Source organism: Myxine glutinosa, chromosome 4 (genome assembly GCF_964187855.1).
Source record: "Myxine glutinosa chromosome 4, kmMyxGlut1.1, whole genome shotgun sequence".
Lineage (NCBI taxonomy): Eukaryota > Metazoa > Chordata > Myxini > Myxiniformes > Myxinidae > Myxine > Myxine glutinosa.
The window spans coordinates 40541956-40563893 of NC_136264.1; the positions used below are offsets into that span (position 1 = coordinate 40541956).

Sequence of the window (21938 nt, forward strand, 5' to 3'; positions counted from 1 at the left end):
GGTTAGTCGAGTCTCCATCCAGTGACACAAACCCCTCTGAAATAAATGGTTGGTAACCCTTTTAAGGGCGATTTCTCACATTTGCCATTGCATTCGGAGTTGTACTAGTCGAACTCCGCTCCTGATTTTCCTTTTCCAGAGCATAACAGTGGGACATCAAGTGTCCAGGTTTACGGCAAAAAGCGCAAGTAGGCCCGGAGGAGAACCTCGTGGTCTGCCTCGAGCCCCCCGGAGGATAAGTCCGTCTTGGAACTGTAGACCTCTGATCAGGGCCGTCTTAAGGCATGGGCACACTGGGCAGTTGCCCAGGGGCGGCACGATTCTCGGGGCACCATGCTGCCATATTGTTCATGAGAGATCTCTTGGCAGAGTGGATAATTACTCGACCTCTCGCTAGAAAGGCCCTGTGATTAAGTTACGAAATAAGACTGGAGCAGATTATATTGAAGGAGTCCGGACTCCAGCAGAATACGGATAAAAGGATGGCAAGGCACAAACTCGTCCGAGAGGATGTTTATTCGTAAAACCAACTCGGGAACACTGAAACTCTGAAAAGCCCGCTATATCGGGCTGCATTATAAAGCACAACCCGAAACCGAAACCGAAACCGAAAGCCACGCCTCTCAAGCGAGGCGTGCTTCGGTGGTCACGTGATCAACAGGTGTAGCTGATTATACCCGCAGCGCGGCACGCTTTGGTGGTCACGTGACCAGCCACTCTGGCGCCGCGGATCCCCGCCGGTGACGTCACCGGCTGGAGCAAGGAGATTCTGATGCTGGTCTTGCTTGGGGGACCCATGGGTCACTACAATATTTCATTTTATATGCAAATGGTATAATATGCATTAACCTTATTTCATTACGATTTCCACTCATTTATTCACTGTGTAAGATACGAAACAAGTTTCACTGCGCATCCAGATTGCCATTTGTTGAATGACGTCACGCACTTCTTGTTGAAGTTGAGTTGAAGAGTCTAATTATCTACAAATAATCCGGAAGAATTCCCATGTTTTAAACGCGCGTCATGTTAAGGTGTATGGAGCAGAACATGTCCTTCCACTGCATGGCATTATAATTTAAAAAAAATAACAAAAATAATGATAACATTGTAACAAAGCATATAGTAATTAATCTAATAACATTAATAACAATAATAACATTAGTATTATTTGCCAATAATAATAACGAACGTTTAAATCCCCCTCCCCCACCCTCTCCGCACGTCAACGAAACAAGTTTCATTGCGCAACCCGATTGCCATTTGTTGATTGACGTCACGCACTTCTCTCAAATTTATTCCAGCAAGCGCCATCAGCATTTCACAGCGCCAACTATTTGTCTTGTCACTTTTGTGAATTGTGAATAGTGAGCATCGTCCATTCTTATGTAATAAGGTATGTACAGTTTAAATTCGTTGTCAATTATAATGCATTAACAACCAATATTTGCCGAAATGATTGTCAAAGTGGGTGGGAAGGGGCCCCAGTGGATTGCTTTGCCCAGGGCCTACAATGCTCTTAAGACGGCCCTGCCTCTGATCCCTAAGAGTCGCGGTATCCGATCTGTCCTCATAGTCATCTCTAGACCGCCCCCCTGAATCTTCGTTCTCCGCACCGGATGTATCATAACTCTCCATGCGAACTCTGGCGGGAAGTTAGGTTTATGGAACCTCATCCTGTGTGTTAAGGCATCGAGATCTGCCATGGCTGCTGCCTCATACAACTTTGGTACTTTCCTTTCCTCCAGATGTACTTTAATGTCCTCGTGGACACACTGTTGGAATTCCTCCACCAGGATCAATTGTCGCAATGTTTCGAAGTCTTTCCCAACCCCTTTTGAATCACACCACCGATCAAACATGGTTTCTTTCATTCTGGCAAACTCCACATGGGTCTCACTCTCCCTCTTCCTGGCATTCCGGATTTTTTGCCGGTAAGCTTCAGGGACCAATTCATAGGCTTTGAGAATGGTCTTCTTCACTATCCCATAATCTGCACATTGTTCAATCGGTAAAGCTGAATAAATATCTTGAGCTTTACCCACCAGAACACTTTGCACTAACATGGTCCAGGACTCCTCCAGCCATTTTAGCATTTGAGCCATTTTCTCAAAGTGTAAAAAAAACTTGGCTACCTCCTTTTCATTGAAGAGTGGAACCAGCCTCACATGCCTACCAACATCCTAAGTGTTCTGACTAGGTGTCGAACCAATCGGCATGGATGGTACCTCTCCTTGTTCTCTCATTAAATTCAGCTCCTTGACTTTAATTTCCTGCTGAAGCGCCATTTCACGTGCCCTTAACTCCCATTCGGCTTTTTTCTCGTCTGCTTCGAGTTCCCTTGCAACTCTCCTTTCCTCTGTTATTTTCTCTTCTAACCTTTCCTCGAGTTCTCTTGCAGCTCTCCTTTCCTCTGCTTTTTCCTTTTCTAACCTTTCCTGGAGTTCTCTTTCCTGTGCTGCTCTTCTTTCCTCGAGTTCTCTTGCAGCTCTCCTTTCCTCTGCTTTTTCCTTTTCTAACCTTTCCTGGAGTTCTCTTTCAACTCTCCTTTCCTCTGATTTGATCCTTTCTTGGCTCTGCAATTGCATCTCCACTTTCTGCAGCTCCACATTTTCTTGTTCTTCTGGCAACCAATCCAAGGCTACCTCTCTCCATGTTCCTAGTTCCACCATAGATTGTATCACCACTGTCTGCATCTCTGTTTTCTTCATTTTAGCTTGGACCTCCAAGCTAAAATGTTTGCCCAATATCAAGAGTTCCGATTTTAGTAACGCTCGGAACTGTGCCTCACTAGGGGTCGTTGCAAACTTCTCTGCGTCAAACTCCATGGTGACTATCCGTTAGCACCTGTTAACCTTCACACAAGAAATTTTAAAAAGAAAACAATTTTTTTTTTTGTTGTTGTTTGAAAAATTTGGGAATGTTGAAAAATTTCCAAAATTGGAAAATTTGGGAATGCTAGGGAATTCTTTCCCGGACGAAATTTAGGGAATTTAATCCACCATCCGAGATTTAGGGAATTTAATCAGCAAAGCCGAGCCCCACAATTTTTCCACAGTACAAACCCCCAACTTCAATCTGGATCAATCCCAAATCGACGTTTTTAGGGAATTTTATCCCGGACGAAGACCCAATTGTCAATTGGAGTCAATTGGACGAGCCCCCAATTTCTGTTACGGAGTCCTCAATGATCTCCTGGTCTCGGTAACCTCCGAACCCCGAGAGGAGCCCCGGCAGAAAAAGATGTTACCCTGTGTTGAAAATTAATAGTGAAACCACACCAATGATTATAAATGAACAAAATTGTATTACAAATCACACAGGAATAACGGTACAACAAATGGCAAGCAAAGGAATTAGTGGCAAGCCAAGGCAATTTCGAGTGCACTCTATATATCTTATTGCTTATGGTGGTACCACCAAATAAAGCCAGATAACTCACTGCTCCCAGTGAAGGAAAAAGGACACTCCTCAATGTCTCTGTAACCTTTTCCTAGGCGAAGGTGATTTGCTCCAGCTAGTGTCAGAGCGAGGTCGAATCGAGACCCGCACTCCATGGATGCGGACGAGGCGTGGGCGTAGAAAAAGCGTAGCAGGTCACGTGGTCCGAAACCAGAGGCAAACTCGATGTGCACGTTCACAGTTCAATCAGCGAACCGCAGCGTACTCTTCCAACGCAGCGTTTGCGCACACACATCCCCGACAGACGACAGGATGCAGAGAAAAGCAGACGCTTAGCAAAAACCTTTTCGGTGAGCAAAGCGTGAGGTTCAAAATTGGCGACGGCTCGTACTTGAGTCGATGCGACTAGGCGAGGATTCGTCTCGAATCACAGCGCCCAAAACCTGACTACGCAGATTTCACACTCCCAGCGATAACTCCTACCGCAGGATGTCCTTTCAGAGAATTCAAAATTTCCTTCGCGACCTTCGTTAGACAACGCTCGTTACAGAGCTCGACGTCACGCGTCTTGTCCGAATTTCCTCGCCACGCCGCTTCCTCTTTTCTCCTCGTCGTCTTCCGGTTCTCGATCCGGTTTCCTGTTTCACTTAAAGTTATCCTTTTTAACTTATGATAACCGTTCGTGAATAATAAACCTTTTGAAAATAATAATAGTACATTATATCAGAAATATGTCAAGTGTGTGAAAACCACAACAACGGAAGTTACGAATCTGTAACAAAAGATTAGATTACCTGCTTGAGACGAGACTTTTTTATATGCTTGAGAGATGAGACCCCTTAACACCCCTAAGACTCTTGAAAACCCCGAATACCCCAAAAACGCTTAAGATCCTTTAGACCACAAAGATCCTTAAGACCCGCAAAGTTCCTTAAAGATCCTTGAAGACCCACCCACTCCTCCCCTCTTCTCTCTCCCCCTCCTCTCTTAATATTCCCATCTGTGAAGCGACCCTGCGTTGCCTGGCAGTGCTGGGTCCCTCTGCTCGTCCCTTATTATAAAGACGAATCAAAAACTCAATAAATTATGGTGGCGAGTCTCATAGTTCGAAAATCAGAAAACCAATTAGTTTAGAAATGAATTTCGAGGTTGTAAAGCGTTTTGATGCCGGAGGATGAGCAGTTGATATCAGGAGAGTGCTTGGGTTGTCCCATTAACTCCACCACTTACCCCTCCGCCCCCAAACCCATGTCTACAAACAACCTCCACACCCATCACTGGTGAGTAATAATTAAATAAATGTTCATTTTATATGTAGAAATTTATTTTTTATTTTATTCAAAAGAACCTAACGCCAGTTTCTACATTAATTCTCCTGGGGAAATTTGATTCCCTTAGGGTATATACTCCTGTGCTTTATGGACATGATGTATGCATTCTGATATGCACACGTTCAGCCAAAAGCATTTTATTCGAACAAAATTAAATGGTTAAGTATGTGCGTTGATTTTTTTTTGTGCACCCCACTGCGCCATTGTAGTGTCTTCAGAAAGTATTTACACCGCTTGCGTTTTCACATTTTGTTGTGTTTCAGCCTGAATTTAAAATGGATTAAATTGAGATTTTTTTTGTCACTGATCTGTACATAATACCCCATAATGTAACGGTGGAATTTTTATGCCTTCACCCCCGAAGGTGGTCGGAGGCATTATGTTTTCGGGTTGTCCGTCTGTCCGTCGTTTTTCTCAGCAACCACATGTCTGATTGAGATGAAAGTTTCAGCATAGGAGCGACACCCATGTAGAATGTTTTTTATGATAATTGTGACATCATAGGTCACGGGGTATGGCAGCCATCTTGGATTAAACACAGATAAAAAAAATTTAAATTTTGATTTAAATCTTTTGATTTAAATCAAATTAAATTTGATTAAACACACACAAAAAAAGAAAGATAATTAAAAAATTATTCATTGGAAACCGCTGAATGGAGAAATTTTTAACTTGGCACATTGTCAAATACTCCTAATGAGGAACAAAAGTATGATAATGATGACATCATAGGTGAAGTGGTATAGCAGCCATAAATGTTTTAATTGAATGCCTTATCTTACTAGAATTCACCAAATGTCCATGTCCGTTCGAAGGTACCGCAAAAACGGCTCAACAGATCGCAACGATATTTTGGGTGGGTATTCCTGGGATCCCTGGGAGTAAAATAGGCTATATTGTTTTTCCAAGTTTTCCAATTTTCCAGTTTTCCCTAACACGATGGAATAATATTTACCGATATGAACAGGGATGTGGCTTTTGTTGAAATTCTACAAATACTGTTTATTCTACGTACCAGGAGAAAGTAGATCGACTCCTGATGAACTCTTCCTATATAAACGTGCGGCTCCGAAGTAACATGGCAGCGTGTGCAAAGTGACTGGGAAACAGGTGTAGTGGCGGCTTCCGTGTTACAGATTCGGCGCGCACTCTTCACACAAACGTGCGACTGAGAAAGACGTGCAGCGGCCGCTTCCGTTTTGCAGAATTCAATCTTTTTTCAAAATGGGCGCCATGTACTGTTTAGATTTTGATGATTTGCGTGTGATATGATTCAATGGAGGTTTATATAAATCGTTTAAAATAAAAAAGCCTTCAATTTCTGATATTTTGCCTTTTCATTTGGGCTTCCCAATTGAAACCCACCCATCGGGCGGGTACCGTTGCTAGTCCTAAAAATCTGACATTGCATGCACATGCTCGATGACCCATTTGTACTGAAATATTAAATTTATGACATCATAGGTCACGTGGTTTGGCAGCCATATTGGATATACCGAAAACCCTTAAAAATACATCTCCCAAACCACCAAAGCGATTGACTCGAAACTTTGTGTGTCATCAATTAGGCATGGTGATTAAAAGTTGATCATGAAGACGTCATCGGTCACATGGTGTGGCAGCCGTATTAGCTGTCTCAGAAATAATAATTATATCTCAGAATATTATTAGTAATAATTGTAGCATGATAAGTGTATTCGTAATATAATTATATTGGGCCAACCCCCGCTCTAGCAGGGAAAATGGCCTTAAAATGCCTGTTGTGTGTGTGAATCTCAGAAACCACTTACACTTTCGATGTGAAACGATACAAATGTCATCTCGCACCATTGCTGCATATATTTTGAAAATTATGACGTCATAGGTCATGTGGTTTGGCAGCCATATTAGCTTAAAAATCAATATTTAAAAAAAACCCTTCTCCAAAACCGCTTCTCCGATTGATGTGAAACCTGTGATGTCTGAAATGTGATACTTTAGAACAGCTGAAGGGATTCAAATCAAACTTGTTTATTTTTAGGATAGACAACGAGAGCATATACCTGCTGCCACAGGCAGGGACTACGCGAAGGCATATTGGCGACACAGTTGCATTGCTCTCGCTTTTAGAATTTTTTTAACGAAATAATTAAAAATGAAAAGCTGTAATGTATTGCGTCAATAAGCATTCAACCCGTTCGCTATGAAATTCAAAATTGAGCTCAGGTGCATCCAATTTCCTCTGATCATTCTTGAGATGTCTCTACAACTTGATTAGAGTCCACCTCTGCCCAATTTAATTGATTGGACATGATTTAGAAAGAAACACACCTTTATAGATAAGGTCCCATAGTTGACAGTGCATGTCAAGAGCAGAAACTCTACCATGAAGTCCAAGGAACTGTCCATAGAACTCCAAGATAGAATTGTGAGGAGGCATGGATCTGGAGAAGGGTGTAAAACAATTTCTAGAGTGTTGAAAGTTCCCAAGAGCACAGTGAGCTCCATCATTAGGAAAACGAAAGAATATGGAACTACCCAGACTCTTCCTAGAGCAGGCCGTCTGACCAAACTGAGCAACCAGGCAATAAGGACCTTAGTCAGGGAAGTGACCAAGAACCCAATGACCACTCTGACAAAACTACAAAGTTTCTTGGCTGAAATGGGAGAACCTGCCCATGCCTCCTCCCCCCAAGCCCTCTACCTCTCACAGATCTGCCGATGTCCCTGTTCTCTACTGTTGTGCTTGTCTGCTTCCCTCTCTCTCTCCCCATCTTGTCTCCCGCTCCCTTTATCATAATTTTTATGTGTCAGTTTGTTTTTTTATGTGATTTAATGTTAGCTCTTACACTAGCCTCGATCTTGTATCCAAAAAAAAAATCTGCCATAAGGACAACAGTGTCTGCAGCATTTCACAAATCTAGGCTTAATGGGAGAGTGGCCCGACGGAAGCCACTCGTGAGAAAAAGGCACATGACAGCATGCGTGGAGTTTGCAAAAAGGCAATTGAAAGACTCTGAGAGCATGAGGCAAAATATTCTGTGGTCTGATGAGACGAAAATGTAACTCTCTGGCCTGAATGCAAAGCGCTAGGTCTGGCAGAAACCGAGCATCACCGAGCATCACCGAGCATCACCCATCTAACACCATCCCTACCGTGCAACAAGGCGGTTGCAGCACCATGCTATGGGGATGCTTTTCTGTGGCAAGGAGTGGGAGACTTGTAAGGATAGAGTGAACAATAAATGGAGCCAAATATAGGCAAATTCTTGAAGAGCACCTGCTTCAGAATGTAAAAGACCTTAGACTTCAGCGAAGATTTACATTCCAACAGGACAATCACCCCAAGCATACAGCCAAAGCAACACTGGAATGGCTTCAGAACAAGAATGTGAAAATCCTTGAGTGACTCAGCCAAAGTTCAGACATGAATCCCATTGAGAATATGTGGAAAGACTTGAATATTGCTGCTCATCGACGCTCCCAATCAAACTTGACAGAGCTTGAGCAAATCTGCAAGGAAGAATGGGAGAAACTCCCCAAATCCAGTTGTCCTAAGCTGATACAGACGTACACAAGAAGATTCGAAGCTGTAATCACCATCAAAGGCACTTCTACAAAGTATTGACTCAGGGGGCTGAATACTTATGTAAATTAGATATTTCTATATTTCATTTTCAATACATTTGTAAAATAATTCTAAAAACATGTTTTCACTTTGTCATTATGGGGTATTTTGTTTAGCTCAGTTACAAAAAATGTCCATTTAATCCATTTTAAATTCAGGCTATAACACAACAAAATGTGAAAAATCAAGGGGTGTGAATACTTTCTGAAGGCACTGTATATGGACCAGCTGGCTCTTCCATGAGCCTTTGATAATGTTTCGAATTAAAGCTTATGATATGTATCGGGTATGCGTGTAGCCTGCCGGCGCGTCTGACCGCTGCTTGGACTGCATGGTTGAGGAAAGCTGCCCCTACTCTGCAAAAAAGATATACCTGGAACCTGCTCAACGGGTAAGCCATTGCGGTTTGTTGCTTTATTGGTGTAATTGTTGGAACCCATCTGTGGATCGGTCCCATCGGCCGATGGGTCTGACCCATCTGTGGATGCACGAGAAATGACAATGCAGACCCATCGGCCGATGGGACCGATCCACAGATGGGTCTGCATTGTCATTTCTCGTGCATCCACAGATGGGTCAGACCCATCGGCCGATGGGACCGATCCACAGATGGGTTCCAACATAATAATTATGTAGTAAGTCTGCAGCCACCTCATAGAAAACAATCCCACTTGAATCAAAAGTTTTAAGTATCTAAGTGCCCTGTTATTCTTTGCACTGAACTAAAAAACGATTTCATATTTGACAAAGATTTCATTAGTGACTGTATTCTTCACCAAATTGTGCTGAGCAGTTTTGTAAGCTTTCCCTTTCGATGCACTTTGTTTTACTGATCAGATTACAGTATATTGAACAGCATTGCAATGTCTGACACTCGTTCAGGTGAGATGAACAAATTCTCAGCCTGTACCTCTTATGTTTGCGGCCTTGGCCAATGTTAGCAGTTTGATGCTGTTAGAAAATAGGCCTATGTTACAGTCACAATAGCGATGTTAGATGTTGATCCGAATGAACAAGTAGCGAAAGGAAATCAATCGCTCGTTATCATACGATCCAGCATGATTGTGGACATTAATCACGGTTTTGCGTCATTTGTCCAGCATTGCCACTCTTCTGTGGTCATACAAAAACATTCTTATCAGTACATGTTAGGGTAATACTTCAGCATGTCCAGTGTATACAACAAGGTTCACTGATTGGTAGCCTCTTGTATATGGCATGGAGCTACCAGAAAGCTCCATAGCATGTGCTGAGTAAAGGTGGAAGGTGAATTTCCCCTCCTCCCCCTTCCCATGCCTCAAGGTATCACATGCAATGCATCAATGTGTGCACCTTCCATTAGAAGGACCCGTCTGCCAACACTGGTCGTTGATGGACGTTAAAGATCCCATAGTCTCTATTGTAAAGAGTGGGCTTATTATCACCGGAACCCTGAACAAATTCCAAATTTTATGTAGTAGGTTGTAGACAGCAACCACCTAGGGTAGTACTACCGTTCTGACTTAGGAGTGTTAAAGTGGTGCCCGGAACCATCTTACCCTCTCCGTTTCAGGATTGCTGGTCTTACTTACTGTCTCACTCAAACTAGTAGAGCTACTGGGCTCGTTTTAATCTCTCTTTCTCACAAACAAACATCATACACTTTTCATCATACACTTTTATTCTCTTTTATTTAAGGCCTCGCCTCGACAAGGGCTATATAGTCCGTGACTGGAGCCTTCAACATAAAAAAAAAAATTCCCGGCAAATCAGTTTCTGTTGAATGTTGGACCTGGCCAACTGGTTTGTGAAATACTTGGCCCAAAACCTTTCCCCTGCTGATGCCACAAAAGGTGGGAAGAATTGAGGTTGTGAAAATAAGCAGTATCGATAGTCGTGCAGTGACCATGTGGTTCCATCACGTGATTCCATTGAAAGAAGAAAATAACCACCTTTAGAGGTCATTTTTCCCCGCAGAGCAGAGGTTGGCCTTTTTTGGGCACCGTGGTCCCCTTTTTGAAGCAATGTTTTATGGCCAGATGCCCTTCCTGCCACCAACCCTGTTAGTCGCCTCTTGCAACACACAGGGAATTACCAGTGAACTGGTACTCAATTTGCCGACCTCGGAAGGATGACAGGCTGAGTCAACCCCCCTGGCGTTAATTCAGTGATGGACCGGGATTCGAACCCAGGATCTTAGGATCCCAAGCCACACCCTAACCGCGAAGCACGTGATTCCATTGGAGAAAATTAATTATTTTTTGATAAACGAATGATACTTAGCACTCCAATCATTATACTGACTAGTAGAGTTTTAATCAGATGTCATTCTACTCACAATAATTTAGGGATATTGTGGGCGTGAGTTTATTTTGTTTTTTTATAGGGGTTAGGGTGAGGGTATTGAAATCAAGAATGCTGTGTTTTTCACACTCATTAATAACCATAGAATTAGGACCAACAACTTTTTTCAACATAATTAATACACAAAATCAACCACACCGAAGAACCTGCCAATATCCCCAACTTATTGTGAGTAGTGTACTTCACATTAAATGTACAATGATTATAGTTAATAGGCAAACTCACAATTTTACGACAGGGCCCTTTAACATGATGATCTTGAATCTTTCCTTTGATGAAATACCATGAATGATGTATGATTCTGACAGTACAAGATTTTCAGATTTTTCAACTACAAGCACACAGATTCTGTTCATTTCCTCACTAGGGTATTTTTAAATCTCAATCATAGTGCAATGTCTTTCCGAAGTTAAATACGACCAAAAGTTTTAAAACGTCTTTGTGTACAGTAGACTTGCTAAGAGAAAGTCTTTGGGACGCTTTTCGAGAAAATTATAATGATATTTAAAAAAAATACTTTGCAAAGATTTTCTTCTTTTGCAAGAAAAAATCCTTTTTCCAGTTATCAAAGACTATTCATTTTGATGACAGACTGCGGTGTTATACTGACACCGTACATTGAATGTGCTTGAGATGCTTTGGTAAAATTTGGTTATGGAAACAATAACTTTTTCGGTTATGGAAACGTTGGAGTACTTCTTTGGTTATGGAAACGGAAATGGTTATAAAATTTGGTTATGGAAACTATTGTATCTAATATTTCAGAGCCACTGTGAAACATTTTGTACAACGAGCTTTTTCCAACTATTCCTTGCATTGTTGAATTTTTTTTGTACACTCTGCACAGTAATTCATTATTTATTATTATTATTAATTGTTAATCTACACATATTAATTATTAATTAATTATTATTGCATATTATCTATTTATTAATTATTTATTAATTATTATCTACACAGTAATTATTTATTATTGATAAATCGCTGCCCCTTTCATGTTGCTTTCATAATGGCCTTCTGTGAGTCTGCTTGGGTCCTTGTATTGAGTCTGTCACCTTGTGGTGCCCCTCGACACAACACCATAGTTACACTTTGCTTTGCAGGGTGTTACTGGCTGGCCGTTATCGGTTATCTGCCCAGACAGTCAGGTGACTGTCGGAGCCATCACAGAGGCATTGCGTTCAGGTCCATATGGGCGATGTGTGTACCAGTGTGACAACGATGTAGTCACAAACCAGGTGAGATGGAACGACACTTTGCTAGTTTGTGCAAATGTCTTTTTGTATCCTTAAGGTTAAATTTCCCCCCTTTTTGATAAGGAACAGTATGCAGGGTTCACAATGGCAAGGAAAGTCCGATACAATAACGACCAATTCCTTTAGGTCCACAGGTTGTGCCTTCAGAAAGAGGGTATTATGATAATTTGCTTACAATTTAAGCACATTATTTCTTCTTGCTTGCTGTCATAATGAGTTGTTAACATTTTAATATTGATGATGCAATGTTAACATTATACTAGCAAGTTGCCCATGCCCACATGGGATTCTAAACAGGGTAAGGATGGAGGCAGAAAAATATACAAATGGCGCTATTTGTTATCGAGCCAGCATGCTTCGGAGCACCAACTCCCATGCAAGTTAGATGCTCTAATTAAGGTGAGGTGCTCCATTTGGTGAGGTGCTTTGCATCCATCCACTTTCCCTTCTATCCCAACAAGTGCCCCAGTCCCTGCTGATGAGAAACCTCCTCATAACATGATGCTGCAACCACCATGCTTTACATTAGGGATGGTGTTCTTTGGGTGATGTGCTGTGTTGAGTTTGTGCCAAACGTAACGTTTTGCATTTAGGCCAAAAAAGTTACATTTTGGTTTCGTCAGGTCGCAAAACTATTTGCCACATGGCTTCAGAATCTTTGGAGTATTTTTTTTTTTTCATACCTCAAATGGGACTCAAGGTGGGCTTTTTGAGTAATGGCTTCCTTCTTGCCACCCTACCGTACAGGCCAGACTTGTGGAGTGCTTGGGATATTGTTAACACATGCACACAGTGACCAGTCTTTGCCATAAAGGCCTGTAGCTCTTTCAAATTTGCCATTGGCCTCGTGGTGGCCTCTCTGATCAGTCTCCTCCTTGCTTGGTCATCCAGTTTGGAGGGACGGCCTGATTTAGGCAGGGTCTTGGTGGTACCATATGCCTTCCATTTCTTAATGATTCGCTTGACTGTGCTCTAAGGAATATTTAAGGCCTTTGAAATATTTTTATACCCATCCCCTGATCTGTGCCTTTCAACAACTTTATCCCGAAAGTCTTTTGAAAGCTCCTTGGTGCTCATGGTTGAGTCTTTGCTGTTAAATGCACACCTATTATACACCCAGCAGAGGAAACCTACAGGAACAGCTGAATTTATTCTGAAATAATCAGAATCATAACAATTTAACACAGGTGGAGGACAATTAACTTGGTGTGTGATTTTGAAGGTGATTGGTTGCACCTGAGCTAATTTACAATTGCTATTATAGTGGGGATAGACACTTATCTAACCAAGATATTCTAGCTTTGTATTTTAATTATTTTTCTGAAATTTGTAGAATTTATTTTTCACTTGGAGGTTGTGGGTTATGATGTGTAAATAAAGGTGGGAAAAATCTGATTTAATGCAATTTAATTCCAGGCTATAAGGCAACAAAAGGTGAAGCATTTTAAAGGGGTGTAGACTTTCTATAGGCACTGTATGTATATAACTTCATCAAATGAATTACAATACATCTGCATACATAAGTGATGTCAACCAATGGCCAAAACTCACTCGCGTTGGGAGAATATTCTCCATCATCTTTGTCTGTCTGGTTAACATCTCCCGTCGAAGACCATCACCGTTGTTCAGTGGAGTGGTTCTATTGCACAGAACACACCTGAATCTCTCTACCCATTCAAACACTCTGGAGTCCATGGGTGCAAGGTTGAACAGGTTTTTCACAACAGAAAGAAATCCACCTGTCACCTCCAAAAGAGACTTCCAAGCTTGCCATGCAGATTTCTTCCCTTTCCCCAGGAACTGGGATGTAGTATCCAACCCTGTGAATGCACGGAAGAACGGAAGTGCTTCGGATTGGCGTGTTCCAAGTGTAGATGAGATTGCATTGACACTGTAGTCGGTGAAGTCTTTACCCTTTGTAATGGCCACCCAAATCTTGGCATCAGGATAGAGAGTCGTTATGACGAGAAGATGTCCAAAAGAATGACTATGACATCTGTGTCTACCGTCCGCAACATTATAACCTCACTGCCATTATTCAAGGTGTGCAGGGCATGAATACGCATTCTGGAGCTGCTTCTTTGTGGTCGCATTCTCCCATTGGAGGCCCGTGGCTTCTGTTGATAACCGAGGTCCCTATAAATATAAAACATGAAAAGTAACCCAGAAATGTTAAATTGGAATAAAGAGTCACAGAAGGAAGAAATGTACACTTCATTGAAACTGCATGCAGTTATTTTATTTGTCTTTTTTTCTTTTTGTATACAAGATCGAGGCTCGTGTAAGAGCGAACATTAATGACAAAAAACAAAAACAAAAAACGGACACAAAACATATAATAAAGGGAGTGGGAGACGAGATGGGGAGAGAGAGGGAAGCACACAAGTACAACAGCAGAGAACAGGGACATCGGGAGATCTGTGGGAGGGAGAGGGCTTGGGCGGAGGAGGCATGGGAAAGAGGGGGGAGGGGAGGGTGGTGGGTGGTGAGAGAGGTAAAACATACATGAATTTTGTTGGACATTTTTATAATACAATTATTTTATAATTTATATAATACAATTGTGTTGGACATTTTCCTTCATGAATTTCATACATGAATCTGAACAAAGATGACTGGACTTCAAAAATCGTGATTTATTTGATGAAGGCCATTTTGTTTTATACTGGTGGTTCTTCACCAATTGAATAACATAATCAGGCTAATAATGATGCCAGTTAATTACTGCTATGTTACAAATACTAGGATCTCTGTTTCTTTTCTTTTGTGATGTATTCGGAACATTTAGGTAAAAGGTATCATTTTGCTGATTATATTTTTGGCAAGATATGGGGATGGTAACATATATGTATAGCTCCAGGAATGGCTCAGAATGCTCAGATTTTTGGGCACCCCTTCTGGAATTGATCTCCATATAATACCCCAAGGAACAACCGTGACAAATCTGGTGCTTTAATCCACAAGGTCACGATTTCTCGAAAATTTGTCATTAAGGCTCATATTCACATGCGTGCGAAGGGAATACAAAACCATGCCAACGTTTTTTTCAACCAAGTAAATCTATGGTAGATATAATCGTATATTGTGGGTGCTGTGCACACACGTAAACAAAGGTAGGCCACAACGCTTTGGGTTAAGTCGAGCTCTTTATTGGTTGCTCACTCGTCAGCACTGCCGTGCTACGGGCTGCGAGCCCGCGTGTATATCCGGAGGCCACGCCTCACCTGGGGCGTGGCCGACACCCACTGGTGGGCGGAATTATGTCGCTGCGCCAGCGAGCCATCATGTCCGCCACACGCGCCCCCCCCCCCCCAGAATTCCCGCGCACCTGAAGGGTCAGTTTGCGGGGCAACCGGATGACCCGGCCGAAGCGCCCTCTGGCGGCTGGCGGCGCCGGGGATGCCGGGATGCCATCTGGGATGCCTCCGGCGGCATCTGGGATGGGTGCAGGGCAGGGGGGGTGGCGTGACGGCGGGGTTGGGCGGTGCCGGGGGTCCGCCCGCCGGGGGGCGGCCCCGACGCGGGGGCAGAGCCGCTGGCGGGGGGTCCAAGTCGAGGTGGGCCGGCTTGAGGCGGTCCACGGAGACGCGGTCAGGAGTACCGCCGATGTCCAGGGTGAAATGCTTCGCCCTGGTCTCCAGCACGTGGAAGGGCCCGTCGTACGGGGGCCGCAGCGGTGTCCGGTGGGCGTCGTGGCGGACGAACACGTATGTACTCCGCCGTGCGAAGCTCCGGGGCGACGTGCGTTGGCGGGCAACCGTGGTGCGCCGTCGGCACCGGGGCGAACCTCCAGGCGGTCTCCTGCAGGGCGGAGCGCTGCTGCGCCGCGGACCATGGTGCCGTGGAGTCGGGGAGGAACTCGCCTGGCACCCGCAGCGGTTGTCCGAAGACCAACTCCACCGCGGATGCGCGCAGGTCGTCCTTGGGCGCCGTCCTGAGGCCCAGCAGGACCCAGGGGAGCCTGTCGACCCAGCCGCCGTCGCGGAGGCTGACCCGGAGCGCGGCCTTCATGGCGCGATGGAAGCGCTCGCACAGGCCGTTGGCCTGGGGGTGGTAGGCCGTGGTGCGGTGCAGCTGGACGCCGAGCCCCCGCGCTACCGCCCCCCAGAGCTCTAAGGTGAACTGGGGGCCGTGGTCGGACGAGATGTCCGAGGGGGCGCCGAACCGGGCAACCCAAGTGGCGATGAACGCCTGCGCGACGTCCGCCGCCGTCGTTGCTGCCAAAGGCACTGCCTCCGGCAACTGGGTGGTGCGGTCCACCATGGTGAGGACGTGGGTGAAACCCCGTGAGGGGGGCAGAGGTCCCACCAAGTCCACGTGAACGTGGTCGAACTGACGTTCGGGCACAGGAAAAGGGGCCAGCAGGGCCTGGGTGTGGCGGTGAACCTTCGCGCGCTGGCACGCGAGGCACGTCCTGGCCCAATCGCGGACGGCCTTGCGGAGGCCATGCCAGACGAACTTGTCGGCGACCAGCTTCTGGGAGGCCTTCGTGCCTGGGTGGGACAGGCCGTGGATGGCGTCAAAAACCCCAGCCAGCGGGCACGATGGGGCGAGGCCGGCCGAGGGAGACGTCGCACAAGAGGGCAGTGCCCACGCCGTCGAACGGTACCTCAGTGACGCGGAGGCCCGCGACGGCGGTCCGAAAAGCCTGGACGGCGGGGTCGGCAGACTGGTCCGCCGCCATCCGGGCATAGTCGATCCCGAGGTGGACCGCGTGGGCGACGGACCGGGAAAGGCAATCCGCCACTGGGTTGTCCTTCCCCGCGACGTGCCGGATGTCCGTCGTGTACTCGGACACGGCCGAGAGGTGATGCTGCTGCCGGGCCGACCACGGCTCGGCGACCTTGGCCATCACGAAAACCAGGGGCTTGTGGTCGACGAAGGCCGTGAACGGGCGGCCCTCGAGCAGATGGCAGAAGTGCCGGACCGCCAGGTGGAGCCCGAGCAGCTCGCGGTCGAAGGTACTGTACCGCCGTTCGTGCGGGCAGAGCTGCCGGGGAAAAAACGCCAGCGGCTGCCAAGCTCCCTTCACCCATTGCTCGTGCACCGCGCCCACCGCGTAGTCCGACGCGTCGGTGGTGAGGGCGATCGGTGCATCGGGCGCCGGGTGCGCGAGCATGGTGGCGTTAGCCAAGGCGAGCTTCGCGCCCGCGAACGCCGCATCCATCGGCTCGGTCCAGGCAACGTCGCCTTTGCCCGGCTTCCCCCGGAGGGCCTCGTGCAGGGGGCGCAGGAGCTGGGCGATGCGGGGCAGGAAACGGTGATAAAAGTTTACCATGCCCAGGAACTCCTGGAGCCCCTTGATCGTGCGGGGGCGTGGAAAACCCCTGACCGCCTCCACCTTGGCCGGTAAGGGGATGGCCCCATGCCTGGTGACGCGGTGCCCCAAAAAGTCGATTTCGGTAACGCCGAACCGGCACTTGGCGGGGTTGATGATCAGGCCATGCCGGCCCAGGCGTTCGAAGAGTGTGCAGAGATGGCGGAGGTGCTCCTCACGGGACGCGCTTGCGACGAGGATGTCGTCCAGGTAGACGTACACGAAGTCCAAGTCGCGCAAGACGCTGTCCATCAGCCGCTGGAACACCTGGGTCGCATTCTTCAACCCGAAGGGCATCCGCAGAAACTCGAAGAGGCCGAATGGTGTGATGACGGCCGTCTTCGGTATGCCCTCCGGCCTGACGGGGACCTGGTGGTATCCGCGGATGAGGTCCACCTTGGAGAAGAGGGACATTTTCACCAACCAGGCGGAAAGGTCCTGGATGTGAGGGACCGGGTAGCGGTCGGGGGTGGTAGCATCGTTGAGGCAGCGGTCGTCTCCGCACGGCCGCCATCTGCCGCCGGGCTTGGGCACAATGTGCAGCGGCGATGCCCATGCGCTGTTGGAGCGCCGGACGATGCCCAGCCGCTCCAGCATGGCGAACTCCTCCTGCGCCACGGTGAGCTTTGCCGGGTCGAGGCGGCGCGCCAGGGCGTAGACCGGTGGCCCGACGGTGGGGATGTGATGCTCCACCCCGTGCTTGACGGCCACCGCCGAGAAGGTGGGCCGCATGAGGGCCGGGAAACTGGCGAGGAGGCGGGTGAACTTGTCCGCTGCCGGAAGCTTTGAGACCAACCTCGCCGGGACCGAACCGCTCAGCAAGCCGCTTGGCGAGCCGCTCGGTGAGCCGCCCAGGGAGCTGCTCAACGAACTGCTCAGCGCGCAAGCAAGTGAGCTGAAGGTTTCGGCTTGAACAAGGCGTCTGTGCCTCTCGTCCACCAGCAGCCCATGCGCACAGAGGAAGTCCGCTCCGAGTAGGCCCATGGGGACACTAGCGGTAACGAACGTCCACTGAAAGCGCTGCCTCCCGAACCGCAGCGAGAGACAACGCTTCCCGAATGTGCGGATGGGCGTGCCGTTGGCGGCAAGCAAAGCGGGGCCCCGGCCCGCAGCTTGCCTGTCGGACGCGGAGGCGGGGAGGACGCTCACCTGCGCTCCCGTGTCGCACAGGAAACGACGACCCGAGGAGGTGTCTGTTATGAACAGAAGGCTGTGCCCGTACGGCCGACGCTCATGGCAGGAAGCGAGCGCCGGCCTGGCCGTTTCCCGACCTGCCAAAAGTACAAGGCGGGCGACAGGACCTGGCCTTGTGGCCGAACCTGGTATGGAAATGGCACCAGGTCTGGCCCGGTGGTGGTTGTCGCGCCGGTTGTGACGGCGGTGGTGGGCAGGGCGTTGCGGCGGCCACACGTGGATCCGCCAAACCTGCGCCGTGTTCGGGAGGATCCGAACGCCATGCCACGTGGCGATCCGAATCACTCGCGCCGTGTGCTGCGCCGGGATCCATGACGGCCGTGCTATATGCCGGCCGTGCGTCGTGGGCCGTGAAAACTTGTCCGCCTCCCTGGCCAGGGCGCGCGGTTCCGTAATGGTCGAACCGGCCAGCGCGAGCCGTACCTGTACAGGTAGCTGGCGGAGGAAGAGAGCACGGAAAAGGAAATCCGCGTGGCCGTCGCCGAGCAGGGACAGCATGTAATCCATGCGGGCGGACGGTCGTGTGTCGCCGAGGACGGGAAGGTCCAAAAGACGGTCAGCGCGGTCGGCCTCTGTGAGGCCAAACGTGTCGAGGAGAAGTCGCTTGAGCGCCGCGTACTTGTTCTCGTCCGGCGGGTGCCGGAGGAAGGACACGACTCGGGCGGCCGTGCCGGATCCAAGGGCAGCGACCACGTAAAAGTACCTCGTGTCGTCCGCCGTGACGCCCCGGAGCTGGAATTGGGCCTCAGCCTGTAGGAACCAGGTGTCGGCTTGCGCTTCCCAGAACTCCGGGAGCTTGATCGCGACAGCGTTGATGGCCATGGCGCGTTCGGGGAACAGCAACGGCTGAACCAGTGGGGGTCACCAGTGTGGGTGCTGGGCACACACGTAAACAAAGGTAGGCCACAACGCTTTGGGTTAAGTCGAGCTCTTTATTGGTTGCTCACTCGTCAGCACTGCCGTGCACCGGGCTGCGAGTCCGCGTGTATATCCGGAGGCCACGCCTCACCTGGGGCGTGGCCGACACCCACTGGTGGGCGGAATTATGTCGCTGCGCCAGCGAGCCATCATGTCCGCCACAATATTACCTTTCCAATGGTAGATAATCGGGTGAAGGAACAGAGCAGGGTTTGGAGTTAAAAACTGCAAACGGACGTTTTTGGGAGCGAAATACTTTTCCAGTGAAAGAAGATGCCGTAGTGCTCCGATATACATACAAACACTCCACTGGGACTTGTATCAATAACAGTCGCTACATGGACGGCGATCTTACGCATTTGTGGCACTATTTTATGAATAAACTATTAATCTATCTATAATTCCAGTAATCTCTGTATGTGTGTTTGTTTGTTTGTTTGTTTGTTTGTCTGTGACCGCTGTTTCTCGACAACCACGGGTCCGATATACTTTAAACTTGCCAGGTATATTGCTGGGGACCCGAGGATGTGCCTTTTCAAGGTTTCATATTAATCGGACAAGTAGTTACCGAGCTATGTCCAAAAAACGATTCAACCAATCAGAGAGCAGCGAGCTATCACGTGTGCCGAACGTGGCGAACAGACTCTGCCTCGGACGGCACATTTGAGAGCGTATTCATTTATTTCACGTTGGAAAACTATGTTGCCGTTAAACTATGTTTTAAAACTAATTAAAACTACTATCTATAATTCCACGGGTCCGATAAAAAACACCGTACTCGCAAGCCGTTCGCTTTGGACCAAACCATTTCATGTAAATAGAGGGGGGGGGGATTGTCACCGTACTCGCAATCCGTTCGCTTTGGACCAAACCATTTCATGTAAATAGAGGGGGGGGGGGGATATAATTTTAGATATATATATAGTACGGGCATGCCCTAGTATTAATAAAGAGAGGCATAATAAAGGAATACTGGATTTATTTATTTTTAATACATCAAGGCTCGTGAAAGATCAAGAACACAGAACAGACAATGACGTTCCCGTGAGCAACAAAAGTTGACACAAAAAGTAGAATCTGAATCTGAAAAGATCGTGACTGGTGTCCCTGGCCGGGAATAAAATGTGATTCAGTGTGCTTCAAGCACAAATGTGAAATGCACAAATCTACGTTGTATAAGCACAGCCTCAGTTGCTTCAGAAATTAAAAAAAAATAACTTGGGCGATGTATAAGCACAGCCTCATCCGCTTCCGAATATTTGTTTTTTTAATGCGGGCGGTGCATAGGCACAGAACGCTGGCTTGATTGCTCGATGCCTCAAAAAATAACAACTCCGGTTATGTAATGAAGCCAAAACATTGCTATTGCTTATGTGCTTATACATCACATGGATTGATTCCAATTCCACTGGGCTATAAAGGAATTATCCTGTAGACGGTAGACCGGAAGGCTTGAAGCCTGAGGCCTACACGAACTGTGTAGCATCAGAACCCCCTGTCACCCTGTGACTGATAAGCTGCAACTTTTCAGCATTTGATGATGCTTTTAATAGTCACTGTTGGTCTTTTTCACACTGATGAGAAAAGTTATAGGGAAATCATGGCGATTGTGAATACATAGAACACTTCTGTTTGGAGGTTTTACCTCACGTCCCATGGAACATATTATTTAATTATATATCGGGTTTAAAAAAATAGTTTTTCCGAATTATTTTCTGATTTCACTGTAGATTTCGACATTGTAATTTGGGCCATTCGTTCAGATCGTAAAAATATTGAATCAGATTTCGAATATCAGCTTTTCATGAATCTATACGATAATCTTGCCATGAGTCAATCACAGTGCACCGGCCACCGAGCCTCACACAGCCAATCAGTATAACAGAGAACAGACGAACGGACAGCCATCTTTGTCTTATATAAATATATATGTATATAGATAAAATGCTCACACACCACCTGCAGATCAGCCAACGATTTAGTAAAGCAAATATAATTCCAGGATGCCTCAGGAGAAGCAATATGTTTAAGTCATAGGAATAGACCACATCTAAAGGATCGCATTCAGTTTTGGTCGCTAGGTTTGATGAGGATACAGTTGCAATTGATCGGGTTCAGTATGGAGCAGCTAGCATAGTTCTGGGAGTCTTATTTTTAACTCTGAGCATAGTTACCTTCGCAAAAGCGGAAGGTTATGTTTTGATCGCTGTGTATTTATTTGTATGTCTGTGTGTGTGTGTGTATGTTATTCGCATAACTCAAAAAGTATTCAACCGAATTGCATGAAATTTGGTGGGATGATTGGTTATTATACGGGACACATTTGATTAGATTTTGGGAGCAATCGGGTCAAAGGTCAAGGTCAAGGTCACGAAAAGGTCAAAATCGTATTTTTGTTGTTCTGTTCCCTACACTCCCATGCCAAGTACAGAACAGTAGCTGTGGCGAAGGTATGCGCTCTACCGAGTGCCCGTTCTAGTTTCTGGATGGAATACATTGCCAAGTCTATATGCGCATGTGTGCACACGCGTGTGCATGCGAGCATGTGAGTGTGCATACATAGTACTTTA

At 46.9% G+C, this 21938-nt stretch overlaps 1 protein-coding gene across 1 annotated transcript in view; it reads left to right on the forward strand.

Moving 5' to 3' along the window:
• Positions 1–21938, forward strand: part of LOC137424608 (putative oxidoreductase YteT) — a 395833-nt gene that overhangs the window by 159589 nt on the left and 214306 nt on the right. The window contains 2 exon segments of the mRNA XM_078775648.1: positions 8639–8731; positions 11787–11921. Coding sequence (XP_078631774.1) covers positions 8639–8731; positions 11787–11921 — 228 coding nt within the window.